The 19,578-nt window shown below is 43.0% G+C and overlaps 1 protein-coding gene across 1 annotated transcript in view; it reads right to left on the bottom strand.

The window, feature by feature from the left end:
- Positions 1–11,935, bottom strand: part of UBQLN1 (ubiquilin 1) — a 46,255-nt gene extending 34,320 nt beyond the window's left edge. The window contains exon 1 of the mRNA XM_089679018.1: positions 11,463–11,935. Coding sequence (XP_089535144.1) covers positions 11,463–11,588 — 126 coding nt within the window. The 5' untranslated portion in view covers positions 11,589–11,935. The remainder of the gene's footprint in view (positions 1–11,462) is intronic.
- Between the last annotated feature and the right edge of the window lie 7,643 nt (positions 11,936–19,578).

The following is a 19,578-nucleotide window of genomic DNA, read 5'->3' on the forward strand; positions in this document are numbered from 1 at the left end:
ACTGTTGCCCCAACTAATACCAATGCTGGGGCACTGTTGCCCCAACTAATACCAATGATGGGGCACTATTGCTCCCACTGTCACCAATGATGGGGCACTATTTCTCCTAGTAATATCAATGATGGGGCACTGTTCATCCAACTAATACCAATGATGGGGCACTGTTCATCCAACTAATACCAATGATGGGGCAGTATTCCTCCCACTAATACCAATGATGGGGCAATATTCCTCCCACTAATACCAATGATGGCGCAATATTCCTCCCACTAATACCAATGATGGGGCACTGTTCCTCCAACTAATAACAATGACTTGACACTATTCCTCCTTCCACTGTCTACAAGCACTATGCCATTTTTTTTTACTCCTACTGACGCTGGGACATTCTCTACTCCCACTGGGCCCTCCTAAAGTCTGAAGGACAGTAAACCGGCCCTTTGTTTAGAGAGTTCGGAGACCCCTGCCCTAGAGAATAAAATAGCGGTAGTTCCAATTTTATGTGTCACACGATATTACCACGAAATTTCAGGACAAAAAAAACCACACTTGAGTTCATTTTAGGGCATACATAGGCAATAAATTACCCACTGGTATAATATAAAAGATGAGGTTGCACAGAGTAAATAAATATCCAACATGTCAAACCTTAAATTTGCGTGCGCTTCTGAAATGGCGACAAACTTTAGTATCCTATATTTTCTAAAGATGACACTTTTAACCACTTTCCCTCCAGAGGATTTACCCCTCCTACTTGACCAGGACATTTTTTGCAATACGACGCTGCATTACTTTAACTGACAATTGTGCGGTCATGCAATGCTGCAACCAAATGAAAAAAAAAAACAAAGAAAAAAAAAACCAAAACACTATATTTTTGACTTTTTCCTATTAAACGTCATGTAAAAAAAAAAAAAATTAAAAAATCTGATTTCTTCATAAATTTAGGACAAAATGTATTCTGCTACATGTCTTTGCTGAAAAAAAAAAAAATCCCAATACGTGTAAATTAATTGGTGTACATGACAGTTATAGCATTTACAAAAGGCGGTATATATACACTGGATTTTTTTTGTACTAGTAATGGTGGTGATCAGCGACTTATAGCAGCACTGCGGCGGGCATTCAGACACTAGGGGGAACTGACTTGGTGTCACTGACATTCCCAAGGACACCAATACAGTGATCAGTGCTAATAAAAAGCACTGACACTGTACTAATGGCACTGGGCAGGAAGGAATTAACATGTGGGGTGATCAAAGGGTTAACTGTGTGCCATTTTACTATGGGGGCTGTGTGTTTCACTGTAAGCAAGAGCTGACAGGGGAGAGATCTGTATTGTTTACAAACAGGTCTCTCCCCCTTCGGAAATCCTCGGAGATCACTGGCTGCCGGCGGAGAATCACCTGCCGGGACCCGGTGATTGACAGCTGAGGCTGCATGCTCGCCCCTTACCCGGAACTGCAAAATCACGTTTATACACGATTTTGCACGCCCGTGCCACCCTGTAGCAGTATTTCTGCTATAGGGTGGCGCAGAAGTAGTTAAAGCCCCCTGTAGGTCATCAGTTTAGTGTTACAGAGGAAGTCTGGTGCTCTCAGTCCAGGAATGCGTGGTGATATACAACGTGCATCTCAATTGACTTTTGATGCGTAGGCACCCCAATATGTGCACTTACATTCAATATGTGTGAGGGCCTAAAAATTTTCTGGCAGGGATTTTGTAAGCATGGGTGTAACTGAAATAAAAAGAAAAAAAATGTAATTATTTTTTGGTGACATATTCTCTTTGAGGCATCCAGGGTCTAAAAGACCCTGCACGTCTCCTCTGGATGTATTGCAATGCAGATTGCATTGCAATACATTTCTAGTCGGGGAAAGTGACAGAGGTGACCTGGAAGTGACATCATACACATCACAGTCAGGACAAGAAAGGGAGGAGAGCAGACGTGTATGCTCAGCTCCTCGACCCCCCCCCCCCTTCCAAAACGCACTATACTGATCCCAGGCCCACAGATAGGCAAGCGGAGCCTGGGATACATGAGGGGTACGGGGCCAAAAAAAAAAAAGACACAATGGAAACATGCTGCTTGCCCACAGCAGGGCTAAACAAAACAAAAAAAAAAACCAAAAACCTGCCCGGTGCCTGGTACTACATGTCCCGGGCATCGGGTGATATAAACTGTGCACCTCTGCACACATTTCACAGAGCCTGCCTTCTGAACTACAGAGGTGCTGAGAGGAGGAGTTTCAAGAGGTGAAGTCAGAAAATAAATCACTGTTTGAAGACAGTAAGGTACCATGGGATATGTAGTTCTTACAAATTGAAAGTTAACAGCAAAGGAGGAGCTGCAAAACATGCAGGGAATCCAGATGTGGAAAAGAGATGCCCACCAGGCATGTAGAACTCACAACATGAAAGGAGATTTTTCAATTAAACGTATGCTGGATTGTCACAAATAACTATTTTTTTTATTATTACAATGCTAATGTTATAAAATGTAAAAAGTATATGCCATGACCATAGATTTTCTTAACAGACAAGAGAGAAAGCCATAACTGCAGTTTATACAATGCCTCTGAACGCATTTCAGGAGTTGTTATACTGAACAGGCATCTGAACTCCTATGACTGCTGGCATACATGTGCAGACAGACGTAGGCCTTTAACATTTGGTCTTGTGCAGTTAACTATACATGCATACAATGCATGAAGGTAAAAATTCTGGAGCCTTTACAACCACTTTAAAGTGGTTGTAAAGGTTGAAGGTTTTTTACCTTCATACATTCTATGCATGAAGGTAGAAAACCTTCTGTGTGCAGCAGTGCCCCCAGCCCCCTCAATACTTACCTGAGCCTCATTGTGATCCAGCGATGTGAAAACAGCCTCAGCTGTCCCGGGTCTCTGCCTCCTCACTGGCTGAGACACCAAACGGGAGCCATTGGCCCCCGCTGCTGCCACTCAAAGCCAGTCAACGAAAAAGGGGGCGGGGCCAAGTTGCAGCTCCATGTGTGAATGGACACACGGAGAAGCAGGTGCCCCCATAGCAAGCTGTTTGCTGTGGGGGCACCCGACAGACAAGAGGAGCCAGGAGAGCCTGAGGGGGAGGAGGATCCAGGCTGCTCTGTGCAAAACCACTGCACACAGTGGGTAAGTATAGACATGTTTGTTATTTTACAAAAAAATAAATAAAACGAACCTTTAAAATTAAAGAACCTTTAGAAGTTATTTTTATTTGCATATAAACTGGTCCCATAAAACATGGTAAAGCAGTAAAGCATCTGCTGCAGCAAGTACAAATAAACACTAGTATTATTTAATAATTTTACTTTCATTTACTGTAAAAAAACAAAAATAATGTTTTGCTACCTTTCCTTTTTTTGGTACTACAAAATGATTAGTATACGAACCTATTCTTTTTTTGCTCGTAGTCATGTAAAGTTCCATTGAGATAAACTGTAGAAAGTCAGCTCAAACTCCTTTCCTTTTCGGCCTCATGCACAGTGGGAGTTTAGCCCCTGTGTTCATATGAGATCCCTGCATTTTCATAGGGACAGCAGGCACAGGCACACCACGAGTCCTACTTCAAGCAGCCTGTAAAACTTTATGAGAGGCAGAAAGCTGCTGGACAGAGCTGGAGTGTTACAAGCATTTAGCGCAGTAATGCAAAAAGTCGGCACTCTGGGCATTTGTCCCTAGTTGCATAGTGTTCGTAACACTTAATGCACTGTCCATCCGCAGCAGTTTTCAGCCTCTCTCATGGAGATAGCATGCAACAGAGTAGGAGAGGTGCGCCTGTACCTTCCATGCTCAGAAAAATTACAGGCTCTCATGCACACGGGCAAAAAACTTGGCGTGCATGAGGTTTTAGAGTTTTGAATAGGCCAAAGGGTTCATGTGTAGCCAAAGTGAAAGTGGTTGTACAGCTAAAAGATTTTTTACCTTAATGCATTCTCTGCCTTAAAGCGGTAGTAAACTGTCCAAAACAAAAATACAAAATTATGGGCCCCCTGTAGGTTTAGGTCACAATGTACTAGTATGCACCGGATTTGCGGGCTCCGGCAATATGAATGTCCGGAGCCATGATGACATCACTCCCACGTATGTGCTCGGAAGCTCTCGGCTGCGGCATGGAGCTCTGAAGGTCTGGCACACTGTGCCATCCCTTCAGAGCACATGCACCGATGACATCACCAGCTGCATACTGTGTGAATATCTCCTAAATGGTGCAAGTTTAGCAGAAATTCACTATAGACTTACCTGTAGGTACAACTTACAAAATGGACTTTACATCCACTTTAAGGTAAAATACCTTTCAACAGTAGCTTCCCCGCACCCCCTAAATACTTACCTGAGCCCGATCCCAATCCAGCGTTGTGCCCGTCTGCAACAACCCTTTTTCCCACTCTCGCAGGCTTGGCTGAGAGCAGCGAGAGCCATTGGCCCCTACTGCTATCAGTCAAAACCTGTGAGCAGAGAGTGGGCTGAGCCTGGCTGTGTGCCTGAACAGATGCACACAGCCCAGTTCGGGATCGAGCCCACACAAGTGCCTCCATGGTGGCTTGCTATGGGGGCACTCAGTAAGCAGGAAGAGCCAGGAGCGCCAGTGGGGGACCCCAGAAGAGGAGGTTTGGGGCCATTTTGTATGTCTATCAGGCATGTGCCCCCACAGCACACAGCTTGCTATGGGGGCACACTCAGGAGAGGAGTGGAGAGTGCCGGCGGGGGACCTCAGAGGAGGAGGTAAGGAGTTGCTCTGTGCAATACCATTGCACAGAAAAGACAAGTAGAACTTTTTTATTTTAAGAAAAAACAATTACCTGTAGAACCACTAAGTTCTGTTGTATTCTCCTCCTAAACTAGGTTGCATAATACAGCTGAATGTTTAGGAAGTGACACAGATCTAGACAGTCAGCAGGCTAAGAGTGTGATAAGCCTCAGAATGGAGAGTAGAGGGAAGGAAAGTAGCAGAGTGGCATAGCACTTTTCAATAAGCCTAATGACCAATCATCAATACAGCCAGTAGTGTGGCCAATTAATGACCACCCTTTTAATGCCACAGAACAGCATCCACATAGATTCCATGACCAATGCTAGTAAATTTCTAGTAGCACAAACTGTTCATTTGGATGAGCTGCCTTAACACAATGTGCGTGTGTCAACGCGGCGCAAAAGGGTAAACGGGCTTGAAAAAGCAGTCTTTAAGCTCCAGTGATGTGACTTTACCTAGGCTCAGACTACAACTTTGTAACTGCAGTAGTAGGATGCAGTATTTGGGTTAGACATGTGAACACAAAGCTGCACAGACACCGGGATTTACATGACTCATCTCTGATCCAGCATACCAGACCAAGGATGATCATGGTCCTTCAGGAGTAAAAAGCTGAAGGCGGCATTTTCCGGGTCAGTACTGGGATCCCAGAGGTAGTGAATGCAGCAAGCGTACACACAGAGAGGGACGCGGCCCTCCATTTTGTTAAGAATTCTCCATGTCTCCCCTCATTCTCCCCCTCCCTCTCTGAGAGCCACAGTGACATCTGGTCAGTGTGGGTGTTGGAAGTGTCACAGGGAGGCCAGAGCAATACCACCTCTCTGGGCTGAGCACCTGGCTGTCTAAGAAAGCTGTGCAATCTAGCACATCGTAAAAGATAACGCAAGCCTTCCCAGGAGTTCAAAGACATTCCAGGGGAGCACGAACCAGATAACACTTTTAAAATCCATTTTTCCCCCTATGTCTCATATCTTGGAACATGAGAGACTTACATAAAAACCAGGCCTATCTTCAGATTGCCCACGAGAAGAAAAACAGTTTGATAGGTCACACTTCCTGACTGGAATACCTAGGAAAGCAGAAAATTACATCTCTGCAACCCTTCAAATATCTATTTCATATCTACCAGTTCCTCAGATGCGTCTGCATAGTAATCTACCCGCGGGTGTAGTGTCACTTGTGCATAGGAAAAGTTATGAGCCAAAATATGAAATATAAGAGATTTTGGCTCTAGTTTAGGTCTACGCCCAGACCTTCCCTCCCTAAATGGGGCATTGGTCCTTGACTTCAGATACACCCCCTGCTAGGGAACTACAAAATGGGCTGTCAGTTAAGTTGAAGAATTCTCCCATTTAACATCATAACCAACTTGGGAGACAGCGATTTTGCTCTTAAACTTGATCTGCAAACTCAAGGCTGACTGGCAAATACTTTAACCCTTTAACCTCCTTTCTGTTACCTCTTTGCTGTGCTGTTCTCTGTATATTTACATATATTGGTTACATCTTTTTTCTGTAAATATTTTTATTACACCCTTTTGACCTTTTAGTAATAAATCTTCCTTCTGAAAGTGCTGAACTGTTTCTATAGCTCGTTAATGCAATTTACAAATTCCTGCCTCTAAAAGAGCGCTACTGTGTTTGTTTAACCCTCTGTATAACCTGTCGGTGATGACAGTACTATACAGACGATTATCTCAACCATCATAGTGTTATTGCTGAGATTGTCGAGTTTCCTCTTTCTCTGTACAAAAAGGAGGTGGTGGCAGTGTGAAAGGTTAATTGCGTAATTAACCTGACCCAGTAACAATCGCTCCCAGGAGGCCGGTATATCGACTGTGGTCCAATTAGCTGGAAAATCGTTGTGCAGGGTGCAGCTGGGCGTGGCATTGTTACGCACGTGACATCGCGGTTTTAGATTGGCTAGTCCTTCGTTCACGAGTTTGGTGAGAAGGTCTGGGGTCTGACACAAGGATTACCTGTAGGTATGCACTTAATGTGAAAAGATGCATCTCATACTAGGTTTACTTCCAAATATCATTCAAAAAAATTATTGGTTGTTATTACCAAAAATAAAACAGGTGTAATTCCAATAGATGAGCATTTACATCAGAGAACACTTGGCAACTTATAAAGTAAACTAATGCAAACTTTATAATAAGGATTTCTAAAAGAAGAAAGTTAAAGTACAGCTAAAGGCAAAACTTTTTTTTAGTTTTGGATAGAGTGGAGAAAGATTAGAACAGTTTTTTTTTTGCTGTCTGTGACACCGTTAGGGAGATTCACCCTCTCTATTTGTCCTGTTTACCATTATCACTGAAAAAGTAAAAAAAATACCAAATTTTGGGTTGTCCCCAGAAAAGTAATAGAGGGGAAATCTTCAAATGGGGACACTAGTTCTGGTGACCTGGGGGTCCCCAAGGTATACCCTTAATTTGCAGGGATTTCCCCTCACTTCCTATTTGATTATGGGACAAGAAGTGAAGGTAAATATCCACAATAGTACACAAATGGCAAAAAAAAAAAAATCTCTTTCAGGGGTTTCCTCTATCCAAAATGAAAAAAAGTTTGCCTATACTTCTGCTTTAAAATAGAAATCTTCTTGACAGCTGTCCTTTATTACTGTCTGGAGTTTTTCTTTTATTTTTCAAGCAAGTGGTGGGAGATATTCCAAGGAGAACACCAGTAAATTTCTTGTTGTACAGGACTCTTAAGCCGGCCATAGGTGGTTCAAATCTCGGCCAGTTCAGCAGGAATTCTGACACTTCTCTCATACATGTAAAATCTGCATTTTTTACTACTAAAAAAATACTTAGTACCCCCAAACATCATATACACTATATTACCAAAAGTATTGGGACGCCTGCCTTTATACGCACATGAACTTTAATGACATCCCAGTCTTATGCAGGCCATAGATGGGTCGAAAATCGGCCGATTTTTCGGCCGAAAATAAAACCGGCCGATTTTCGGATCGTTAGTGGGCTATTTGTTCGGCCGTTTTTCGGTATTTTGGCAGATTTTTTTTATCGGTAAAGTTGGAAAAAAAAAAAAAAACGGCCGATTTTGCCCTCGCGGCAATGATGGGCAAATCGGGAGGAGAGAGGAGGAGATGATTCCAGTACTGCAAAAAGTGTCCCTGCAGAGAGCTCTGCTATTTCTTTGACAGTTCTTTGACATTTACAGCGGTTGCAACATTGTATCTATTTGTTTCCGAATAAAAACATCTGTATCCTAAATGGATACAAATAGATACATTGTTGCAACCGCTATAAATGTCAAAGAAATAGCAGAGCTCTCTGCAGGGACACTTTTTGCCGGCTGTAGACGGGATGAAAATCGACCGATTTTTTTTTACCATTGCTGGTAACGTCGGCCGCTTGAACGACCAATTTTTCGTTTTTTAAAAGAAAAATCGGCCGTTTATGGCCGTCTATGGCCTGCATTAGTCCGTAGGGTTCAATGTCTTTATGGACCTTGCTTTGTGCACTGGTACGCAGTTATGTTGGAACAGGAAGGGGCCATCCCCAAACTGTTCCCACAAAGTTGGGAGCATGAAATTGTCCAAAATATATCTGTATGCTGAAGCCTTAAGAGTTCCCTTCATTGGAACGAAGGGGTCAAGCTAAACCCCTGAAAAACACACCATTTTACGTGGCCTACAAATTTGTTGCCGAGTTGCTGTTGTTCCCAGTTGCTTCCACTTTGTTATAATACCACTAACAGTTGACTGTGGAATATTTAGTGGCAAGGAAATTTCACGGATGGACTTATTACACAGTTGGACAACCTATCACGGTACCACGCTTGAATTCACTGAGCTCCTGAGAGCGACCCATTCTTTCACAAATGTTTGTAGAAGCAGTCTGCATGACTAGGTACTTGATTTTATACACCTGTGGCCATGGAGGGGATTGGAACACCTGAATCCAATGATTTGGAGGGGTGTCCCAATACTTTTGGCAATATAGTGTATATTTTTTAAACAGAGGCCCTAGAGAATAAAATGGTGGGTGTTTTATTTATGTCACAACATATTTGCGTATCGGTTTTTCAAACATAAATCTTTTGCAAAAAATACACATTAATCACTTTTAGTGAACAGAAACACCATGGAATGGTGATAAACTAAGGTACATTATCCATAGGTGACCCTTTCAAAGCATTTACAGGTGAACAGTTTAGAGAGGTCTGGTGGTAGAATTACTGCTCTCACTCCAACATTATTAGCGATACTTCACGTGTGGAGTGATCACCATTTACATATACATGCTGGACCTGCGTTTGCATTTGCTGGTGAGCATGGATGCACTTAAAATTATTATTTTTTTTTTTTTTCAACACAACTTTCTAGCAATATGCACCAAACTGAGCATGTGCAGCTTGCCCCCAAGGCTCTGTTCTATCAGGAGATGAGTCAGGGACAGTAGAAGGGGAGGTTCAGAGAAGTCAGGATCAAACAGCCTTTTTACACAATGCAGAGGATTAACCCCTTAGGTTCCACAGCGAGTATAACAAGCATGCTTCACTGCATATACAGACTGATTTTACTGTTGTGGGTTTAGCAACACTTTAAAATGTAAAGCCAAAGCTTTGTTAGATTTGGCTAGAAAAAGCAAAACGTTAAACTGGTTGTAAACCTCAGACATGAAATATGAGCATAGCATATCCCTCTACAGTGTATACTTGTCTCTATGCAGAGCACTAAGTTTCAATTCTGTCTAATGCCTTGTTCCTCTGCTATCAGCATGAATCACTTCTGTAAGTGTTCCTGACACCAAGAGAAAAAGGTGACAGGGGAAGGAGCTCTAGCGCACAGCCTGTGATTGACATCCTCAGTTCTGTTCCTGTGTGCGGTGTGAAAGGGGGTTGTCCCTTCCTTCCAATCACCGCTCTCTTCACTGAGCTCTGCAAAGTGTAACTTCAGCTCCCTGACAACTCAGACAAGCTTTATACTTTGAACGGACCTAGAGAAGACTGCAGATAAACAGGTACAACATATGCAGGAGGATTTGTTTCATCTCTGTGCATCACCTGAGGCCAGTCACTTTCCTGGGTATATGGAAGGGTTTACAACCACTTTAAAGTGTTACTAAACCCAGGAGCCTGCATTCACTATATCTGGTCTCCCACAGTACACAAAACATGGAAATGCAATTATTTTAGTAAATATAAACTGCTAAATACCTTTTCTCATCAGCAGTTAGATCAGTCTTGTGACTTCAGCAGAGCACTGGTTATAGCTTGTAGGAGGAGTTTTATTTCTGCTCTAGGAGGATGTGAAAGTCCTGACCCTCTGTCTGGACAGTGCCAATTGGCCCTGTGCTGATCACATGCACTCTCTCAAGAAAGAAAAAAAAACCCCCTCTGGCAATACACACCAAACTGAGCATGTGCACATGACTACAGATTCAGTCTGTATAAGGTGGACATTTCAACAAGAGGAGGGGCAGAGATTTCAGGATCAAACAGCCTTTTTACACAATGCAGAGGATTAACCCCTTAGGTTCCACAGTGAGTATAACAAGCATGCTTTACTGGAGACTGATGTATATACAGCTTGATTTTACTGTTGTGGGTTTAGTAACACTTTAGGGCAGCACAGTTGTGGGTTTACTAACACTTTAGGGCAGCACAGTGGCTAAGTGGCTAGCACTTCTGCTTGGCAGTACTAGGGTCATTGCTTCAAATCCCAACCATGGCACCACCTGCCTGGTGTTTGCATGTTCGCTCTGTGCCTGCGTGCCTTTCCTCCCACACTCCAAAGACATGCTGGCAGGTTGACACCGGTCTAAATTGTCCCTAGTATGTGTATGTATATGAATGTGAGTTAGGGACCTTAGACTGTACGCCCCTTGAGGGTTAGGGACTGATGTGAATGTACAATATATATGTAAAGCACTGTGCTATATAGGTACCAATAATAACAATAAGTCCCCATGCACACTGTGCGCTTTTGGCGTTCTTGTCTACAGCCAGTAAACTCCCCAGCATGTTATCCTATGTGTCCAAGCACACATAGGCTTTAATCAGCATTTTTTGTCTGAAAAAAAAAAAAAGAAGTAGTACTAGTGGGTTGCTAGGAGTTTTTTAGCTGTAAAAACACTAACGCTGGTAAACGTGGTAAAACGCCACAAAACGTGGCAAACGTTTTTGAGCATTTTTTTTCCCCAGAATTGTATTTTTCTTTTTGTAAAAAAAATGCTAAAAACCACAGCTCAACGCTAAAAACAACAACAACTTGGATTTAATGCAGCATGCAGCTAACACTACCGGCATTTTTTAAATGCCCAGTGTGCATGAGGACTAATAATGCTTCCTGATTCTCTGGTGACCATGGTCAATGGGAAAGAAAATCCAAAATTTGTGTTGTCACCAGAAAAGGAATAGTAGGGTAATCTTTAGACAGGGCCATTTGTTCTGGTGACCATTAGTGAAAGAGGGGGGGGGTGACCTCACTATTTCCTTTCACTTCCTGTTGTGTCTATAGTACAGGAAGTGGAGGAAAGTCTCAATGCCGTACAAACAGTGATAGAGTTTGTATCCCTTCTCTATTATAAAGCAGGAAGTGGAGCCTTCCTCTATACATGAAGGCTGTATAATTTCAGATGTGGGGTCAGTGAGGTGAACCTCAGGCTCCTTCTCCTCGGGAACTGCTGTGAACATCTGGATGGTACTCTCCGTCCTTCTCACCTCTTTGACGCTGCTGTTCTCTGGCACAGCGAACTCCTCTTTCTCCTTGGGGGTCTTCACTGTGACTTTAATAATCCTGGGAGAGTCTGAGGAGACGGAGGAGGATGGAGCGGGAGGGTCAGACATGGCTGTGTGAAGGCGGAGAGGATGGAGCAGCCGCTTAGTAAGTCGAGGGAAGTGATATGAGCGGGTCCTGAATGATGTGTCCTATTGAGCCGGCTCTGGGTACACCATGTGTCAGGCGCTCTCCGGCTCTCGGGCGGTGCTGGCGCAGCTCAGGCCGCACTAACAGCTCTTCCTCATAGCCCAGCGTCACCGCTACGTCACCGCACAGCACTCTGGGACAGCCTGTAGTGAGCGGCCTCCCCTCACGGTGGGCTCGCGCCGCTTTCTTTTTTTTTTTTTTGTTGTTGTTAGCTTGACTACAGTGAGAAGGCCTATGCCTATACACTCACTAGTAATTGCTCCGGCTAAGCCAGCAGTTTCTTCTGGTGAAGGTACACAAAAAAAAAAAAAAGCTGAGGTCGCGCTATGATGACGTTTACAGTGTCATAGAAACTGCTAGAACAGAGAGCAGCATTCCAGAAACACTGAGTGCGCGCTGGAGGTGGAGAAGCTTGGGGAAATTGTCGGTGCTAAGATGCAGTGGCCATTTTGTTGGTTGGAAAAAAAAACTAGCTGCAATGTTAATCATACGGAGGGGGGAGGTTCATAAAAACTGGAGCCTGTGTGTGGCAGCCATTCAGCTTCTATCTTTTATTTTCAAAGCTTAAAATGTTACTAAACCTACAACAGTCAAATCAGTCTGTATATATAGTGAAGCATGATCGTTATACTCACTGTGGAACCTAAGGGGTTAATCCTCTGCATCGTGTAAAAAGGCTGTTTGATCCTGTCTTCTCTGATCCTGCCCTTTTTGCTACTGTCCCCAATCCATCTTTTGATAGCACCGAGCTCTAGGAGTCACTCTGCACAAGCTCGTATTAGTGTGTATTGCTAGGTGTTTTTTTATGCTTTGGGAGGGTGCATGTGATCAGCACAGGGCCAATCAGCTATGTCTGGACACAGGGTCAGGGTTCCTGCAGGCTCATAGGACAGTGAGAGGAGAATGAAAACTCCTCCTACCAGCTTTAACCAGTGCTCAGCTGAAGTCACAAGACTGCTCTAGCTGCTGATGAGAAAAGGTATTTTGCAGTTTATATTTACTAAAATAATTGCATTTCCATGTTCTGTGTACTGTGGGAGACCAGATATAGTGAATGCAGGGTCCTGGGTTTAGTAACATTTTAACCAAACAGGCTGATTGGAGGCCATGCACAGCTGGCTTCAGATCCTATCTGCACCAGTTTTGATCCATTATCCCTATATTGCCATACTGGCTTGGTAAATGCATCTCCCAACTGTTCCTAATGTGGAGTGAATATCCCCATTTAAAACCAAATAAGTTTTCCAATCTGTGTTCCATTGGGGATATTTCACTTCATTTCTTGCCCTATAACCATAAACAGGAAGTCAGAGGAAATCCCTCCAAAGTGAGGGGATCCCTGGATGTCACCAGAACTAGTGTCCCCTATATGAAGATTTACCCTTTATTCCTGTTCAGGTGACAACTCCACATTTTGTATTTTTTCTTTCACTTTCAGTGATAACGGTAAACAGAACAGATAGGAAGGGGGACCCCCCCCCCCAATGAAGCACAGAGTGCAATAAAAACATGGCAGGTGTTCTGATTCCTGTTCACACTAAGGACCCTTTTACACAGACATTCCATATGTCCGTTTTTCATCTGTTTATGGATGAAAAACGGACACCCATGTATTTCTATGGACTAGTGGATGTTTACATCCATTAATGTCCGCATCCGTTGCCATCCATTTTTTTAATGGAATAAAACCCTATTTTTCTTTCATTAAAAAAAACAACAGACAAAAAACGGATGTAAAGGGCTGTAAACGGACAAAAACGGATGGAAAATGGATGTAAACTGATGAAAAACGGATGTAAACTGATGAAAGAAATGATGTGAACCGATCCCATTCTCTTGGAAAAAACGTGACTGAACTGATGAAAAAAACAGAATGCCCATGTGAAAGGACTCTATTTTTCTTCCATTGAACAAAATGGAACGGACAAAAAACGGATGTAAATGGACAAAAAACGGATGTAAATGGACAAAAAACAGATGTAAACGGACAAAAACAGGTGGAAACAGACATAAAAATGGATGAAAACTGATGTGAACTGATCTGTTTTATCTTGGAAAAAACGTGACTGAACTGATGAAAAAAAACAGAATGCCTGTGTGAAAGGACCCTAAGGCCTGATTGCATACTTACAATAATTTTTAACTTCCCTAGAAGCCAGTAGCATTTAGGCCAAAAAACCACGACGCTTGTAAAAGTGTGTACTGCATTTACATGTGTCAAGCATTCGGGCATTCATTCATTTAATTGACCAGAATAAATAATTTATTCTGCCCATTGAAAAAAATTAACGCTCAAGCTATAAACATGCCTAGCGTTAACACGTGTTTAGGTGTTTCAGCCAAAGCTCTGCTCCTCCAGGACGCCTTGGAAATGTTTTTTTTTTTCCGCCACCAAACTCTGCTGCCACAAAAAGCTCCTAAAATCCTTTGTGTGCACATAGGATAACATTCAGGGGAGTTCAGAGTGCATGAGGCCAAAAAAAAATTGCCTTTAGTTAAAGTACGCTATATTGCGAAACGTATTGGGACGCCTGCCTTAGAAACGCACATGAACTTTAATGACATCCCAGTCTTAGTCTGTAGGGTTCAATATTGAGTTGGCCCACCCTTTGCAGCTATAACAGCTTCAACTCTTCTGGGAAGGCTGTCCACAAGGTTTAGGAGTGTGTCTATGGGAATGTTTGACCATTCTTCCAGAAGTGCATGTGTGAGGTCAGGCACTGATGGATGAGAAGGCTTGGCTCGCAGTCTCCACACTATTCCATCCCAAATGTGTTCTATTGGGTTGAGGTCAGGTCTCTGTGCAGGCCAGTCAAGTTCCTCCACCCCAAACTCCCTTATCTATGTGTTTATGGACCTTGCTTTGTGCACTGGTACGCAGTCATGTTGGAACAGGAAGGGGCCATCCCCAAACGTCCTACAAAGTTGGGAGCATGAAATTGTCCAAAATGTCCTGGTATGCTGACAGTTTAAGAGTTCCCCTCACTGGATCTAAGAGGCCAAGCCCAACCCCTGAAAAACAACCCCACACCATAATCCCCCTCCATTAAACTTGGCACAATGCAGTCAGGCAAGTACTGTTCTCCTGGCAACCGCCAAACCCAGACACGTCCATCAGATGGTCGGATAGAGAAGCGTGGTTCGTCACTCCAGAGAACATGTCTCCACTGCTCTAGAGTCCAGTGGCGGCGTGCTTTACACCACTGCATCTGAAGCTTTGCATTGCACTTGGTGATGTAAGGCTTGGATGCAGCTGCTCGGCCATGGAAACCCATTCCATGAAGCTTTCTATGCATTGTTGTTGTGCTAATCTGAAGGCCACATAAAGTTTGGAGGTCTTTAGCTATTGACTCTGCAGACAGTTGGCGACTTCTGCACACTGTGTGCTTCAGCATGTGCTGACCCTTCTCTGTCATTTTACGTGGCCTACCACTTTGTGGTTTAGTTGCTGTTGTTCCCAGTTGCTTCCACTTTGTTATAATACCACTAACAGTTGACCGTGGAATATTTAGTAACAAGGAAATTTCATGGATGGACTTATTGCACAGGTGGCAACCTATCACGGTACCACGCTTGAATTCACTGAGCTCCTGAGAGCAACACATTCTTTCACAAATGCACTCTGCATGCCTAGGTACTTGATTGTATACACCTGAATCTAATGATTTGGAGGGGTGTCCCAATACTTTTGGCAATTTAGTGTATATGTAAACCCTCACCTTGTAAAACAACCCATTTAGTTTAAAATAGAAATGAAAGGCAAACATTTGTGTATAGATATAAATGTAGCACCCTCCAAGTCAGCTAGATAGGATTTGTGTAGTTAGAGGCTGGGTAGCAACCTGGGATGAGTCACCCTGGGAGTAAGGTAGTGAGTTCCCCATATGGAAGAAAAATATATTTGAAATATATTGACATATATTTGAAATGCTACAATTTTGGCCATATTCAATATATTTCAATAAATATATATATATATATATATATACACACACACACACACAGTGAAGGAAGTAAGTATTTGATTCCCTGCTTATTTTGAATGTTTGCCCACTCACAAAGAAATGATCAGTCTATTAATCGAATGGTAGGTGTATTGTAACACTGAGATACAGAATAGCAACAAAAAATTCAAAAGAAATGCATGTCTAACAAATTATGCACTGATTTGCATGTTCATGAGGGAATTAAGTATTTGATCCCCTTCACAAAACATGACTTAGTACTTGGTGGCAAATCCCTTGTTGGCAATCACAGAGGTCAAATATGTTCTGTAGTTGGCCACCAGGTTTGCACACATCTCAGGAGGGATTTTGGTCCACTCCTTTTGGCAGATCGTCTCCAAGACATTAAGGTTTTGAGGCTGACATTTGGCAACTCGAACTTTCAGCTCCCTCCACAGATTTTCAATCGGATTATGGTCTGGAGACTGGCTAGGCCACTCCAGGACCTTAATGTGCTTCTTCTCAAGCCACTCCTCTGTTGGCTTGGCCGTGTGTTTTGGGTCATTGTCATGCTGGAACACTGATCCACGACCCATTTTCAATGCCCTGGCTCAGGGAAGAAGGTTCTCAACCAAAATTGGATAGTACATTGCCACGTCCATTGTCCCTTTGATGCGGTGCAGTTGTCCTGTCCCCTTAGTAGAAAAACACCCCCAAAGCAGAATGTTTCCACCACCATGTTTGACAGTTGAGATGGTGTACTTGGGGTCATAGGCAGCATTCCTCCTCCTCCAAACATGGCGAGTTGAGTTGATGCCAAAGAGCTCGATTTTGGTCTCATCTGACCACAACACTTTCAACCAGTCCTCCACTACATCATTCAGATGTTCAGTGGCAAACTTCATACGGGCCTGGACATATGCTTTCTTGAGCAGAGGGACCTTGCAGGTAATGCAGGATTTCAATCCTTGTTGGCGTAGTGTGTTACCAATTGTTTTCTTAGTGACTGTGGTCCTAGCTGCCTGGAGATCATTGACAAGATCCTCACATGTAGTTCTGGGATGATTCCTTACTGTTCTCAGGATCATTGACACTCCATGAGGTGAGATCTTGTATGGTGCACCAGACCTAGCGAGACTTACAGTTGTTTTGTGTTTCTTCCATTTGCGAATGATTGCACCAACTGTTGTCACCTTCTCACCAAGCTGCTTGGCGATAGTTTGGTAGCCCAGTCCAGCCTTGAGTAGGTCTACAATCTTGTCCCTGACATCCTTGGACAGCTCTTTAGTCTTTGCCATGGTGGAGAGTTTAGAATCTGATTGTTTGATTGCTCCTTTGGACAGGTGTCTTTTATACAGGGAACAAAATGAGATTTGCAGCACTCCCTTTAAGAGACTGCTTCTAATCTCAGCTTGTTACCTGTATGAAAGACACCCGGTAGCCAGAAATCCTGCTGAATGATAGGGGGTCAAATACAAATACTTATTTCCCTCACGAACATGCAAAAATCAGTGCATAATTTGTTAGACATGCATTCCTTTTGATTTTTTTTGTTGCTATTCTGTCTCTCAGTGTTACAATACACCTACCATTCGATATACAGTCAGGTCCATAAATATTGGGACATCGACACAATTCTAACATTTTTGGCTCTATACACCACTACAATGGATTTGAAATGAAACGAACAAGATGTGCTTTAACTGCAGACTGTCAGCTTTGAGGGTATTTACATCCACATCAGGTGAACTGTATAGGAATTACAACAGTTTGCATATGTGCCTCCCACTTGTTAAGGGACCAAAAGTAATGGGACAGAATAATAATCATAAATCAAACTTTCACTTTTTAATACTTGGTTGCAAATCCTTTGCAGTCAATTACAGCCTGAAGTCTGGAATGCATAGACATCACCAGACGCTGGGTTTCATCCCTGGTGATGCTCTGCCAGGCCTCTACTGCAACTGTCTTCAGTTCCTGCTTGTTCTTGGGGCATTCTCCCTTCAGTTTTGTCTTCAGCAAGTGAAATGCATGCTCAATCGGATTCAGGTCAGGTGATTGACTTGGTCATTGCATAACATTCCACTTCTTTCCCTTAAAAAAAACTCTTTGGTTGCTTTTGCAGTATGCTTTGGGTCATTGTCCATCTGCACTGTGAAGCGGCGTCCAATGAGTTGTGAAGCATTTGGCTGAATATGAGCAGATAATATTGCCCGAAACACTTCAGAATTCATCCTGCTGCTTTTGTCAGCAGTCACATCATCAATAAATACAATAGAAGCAGTTCCATTGGCAGCCATACATGCCCACGCCATGACACTATCACCACCATGCTTCACTGATGAGGTGGTATGCTTAGGATCATGAGCAGTTCCTTTCCTTCTCCATACTCTTCTCTTCCCATCACTCTGGTACAAGTTGATCTTGGTCTCATCTGTCCATAGGATGTTGTTCCAGAACTGTGAAGGCTTTTTTAGATGTCGTTTGGCAAACTCTAATCTGGCCTTCCTGTTTTTGAGGCTCACCAATGGTTTACATCTTGTGGTGAACCCTCTGTATTCACTCTGGTGAAGTCTTCTCTTGGTTGTTGACTTTGACACACATACAACTACCTCCTGTAGAGTGTTCTTGATCTGGCCAACTGTTGTGAAGGGTGTTTTCTTCACCAGGGAATGAATTCTTCGGTCATCCACCACAGTTGTTTTCCATGGTCTTCCGGGTCTTTTGGTGTTGCTGAGCTCACCAGTGCGTTCCTTCTTTTTAAGAATGTTCCAAACAGTTGTTTTGGCCACGCCTAATGTTTTTGCTATCTCTCTGATGGGTTTGTTTTGTTTTTTTCAGCCTAATGATGGCTTGCTTCACTGATAGTGACAGCTCTTTGGATCTCATCTTGAGAGTTGACAGCAACAGATTCCAAATGCAAATAGCACACTTGAAATGAACTCTGGACCTTTTATCTGCTCATTGTAATTGGGATAATGAGGGAATAACACACACCTGGCCATGGAACAGCTGAGAAGCCAATTGTCCCATTACTTTTGGTCCCTTAACAAGTGGGAGGCACATATGCAAACTGTTGTAATTCCTACACCGTTCACCTGATTTGGATGTAAATACCCTCAAATTAAAGCTGACAGTCTGCAGTTAAAGCACATCTTGTTCGTTTAATTTCAAATCCATTGTGGTGGTGTATAGAGCCAAAAATGTTAGAATTGTGTCGATGTCCCAATATTTATGGACCTGACTGTACATGTATATATTTTGCATGTTGAAATGTTTTTATTACAAAAAATATGAAAAATATTTTCAAATATACTGTATGTCTACGTTTTTTGAATGCATTTACAAATATATGTAAAAATATATGTTAAAATTACTTTTTTATATGTTAAAAATAATCTGAATATATTTAAAAAATATATATATTTGAAAATATATTCTTCAGATTCAGAGGCTGGGAGGCTCTACAGGTCAGGGCTTCTTGAGCCCTCCCATCCTTCAAGAAACTCAGAACTTTCTATAAGAGGGGAAGAAGCCTAGACCTGCATACTTATGGAAACTTGGCCAATCCCCAGGCAGAAGGCCGGGCATGGTGACCAAGGACAACCCTTAAATGTGGAAAAGCCTGAACAGCAGGATGGAGTGGACCCCGGGGGGAGGCCTACCTACAGGCAGGATACTGAAAAGGTGCACCTCCACTGTGCAAAGTTTCTTAGGGAGGAGATTCTGTGCAGCAGGGAAGGAGCCATTCCAGCGAAAGGCCTGAAAGCAGCTACCAACCCACCATGCTGACAGGACAGTGTGAGTACTCCTACACCCCCTGGGCCAGATAAAGGGAGATGGCGATCAGGTGTAAGACCCAACTAGTTCTTATCCAGGACTACATAACTGTTAGATCTTGTAATCCCTTGCCCAGGGATACCCTCAGTGCAGCTGGGTGAAGAGAAGGATAAATCTGGGGTCTGAG

Source organism: Staurois parvus, unplaced genomic scaffold, assembly GCF_062004578.1.
Source record: "Staurois parvus isolate SC_StPar_1 unplaced genomic scaffold, SC_StPar_1.0 ptg000215l, whole genome shotgun sequence".
NCBI classification, from domain to species: Eukaryota; Metazoa; Chordata; class Amphibia; order Anura; family Ranidae; genus Staurois; species Staurois parvus.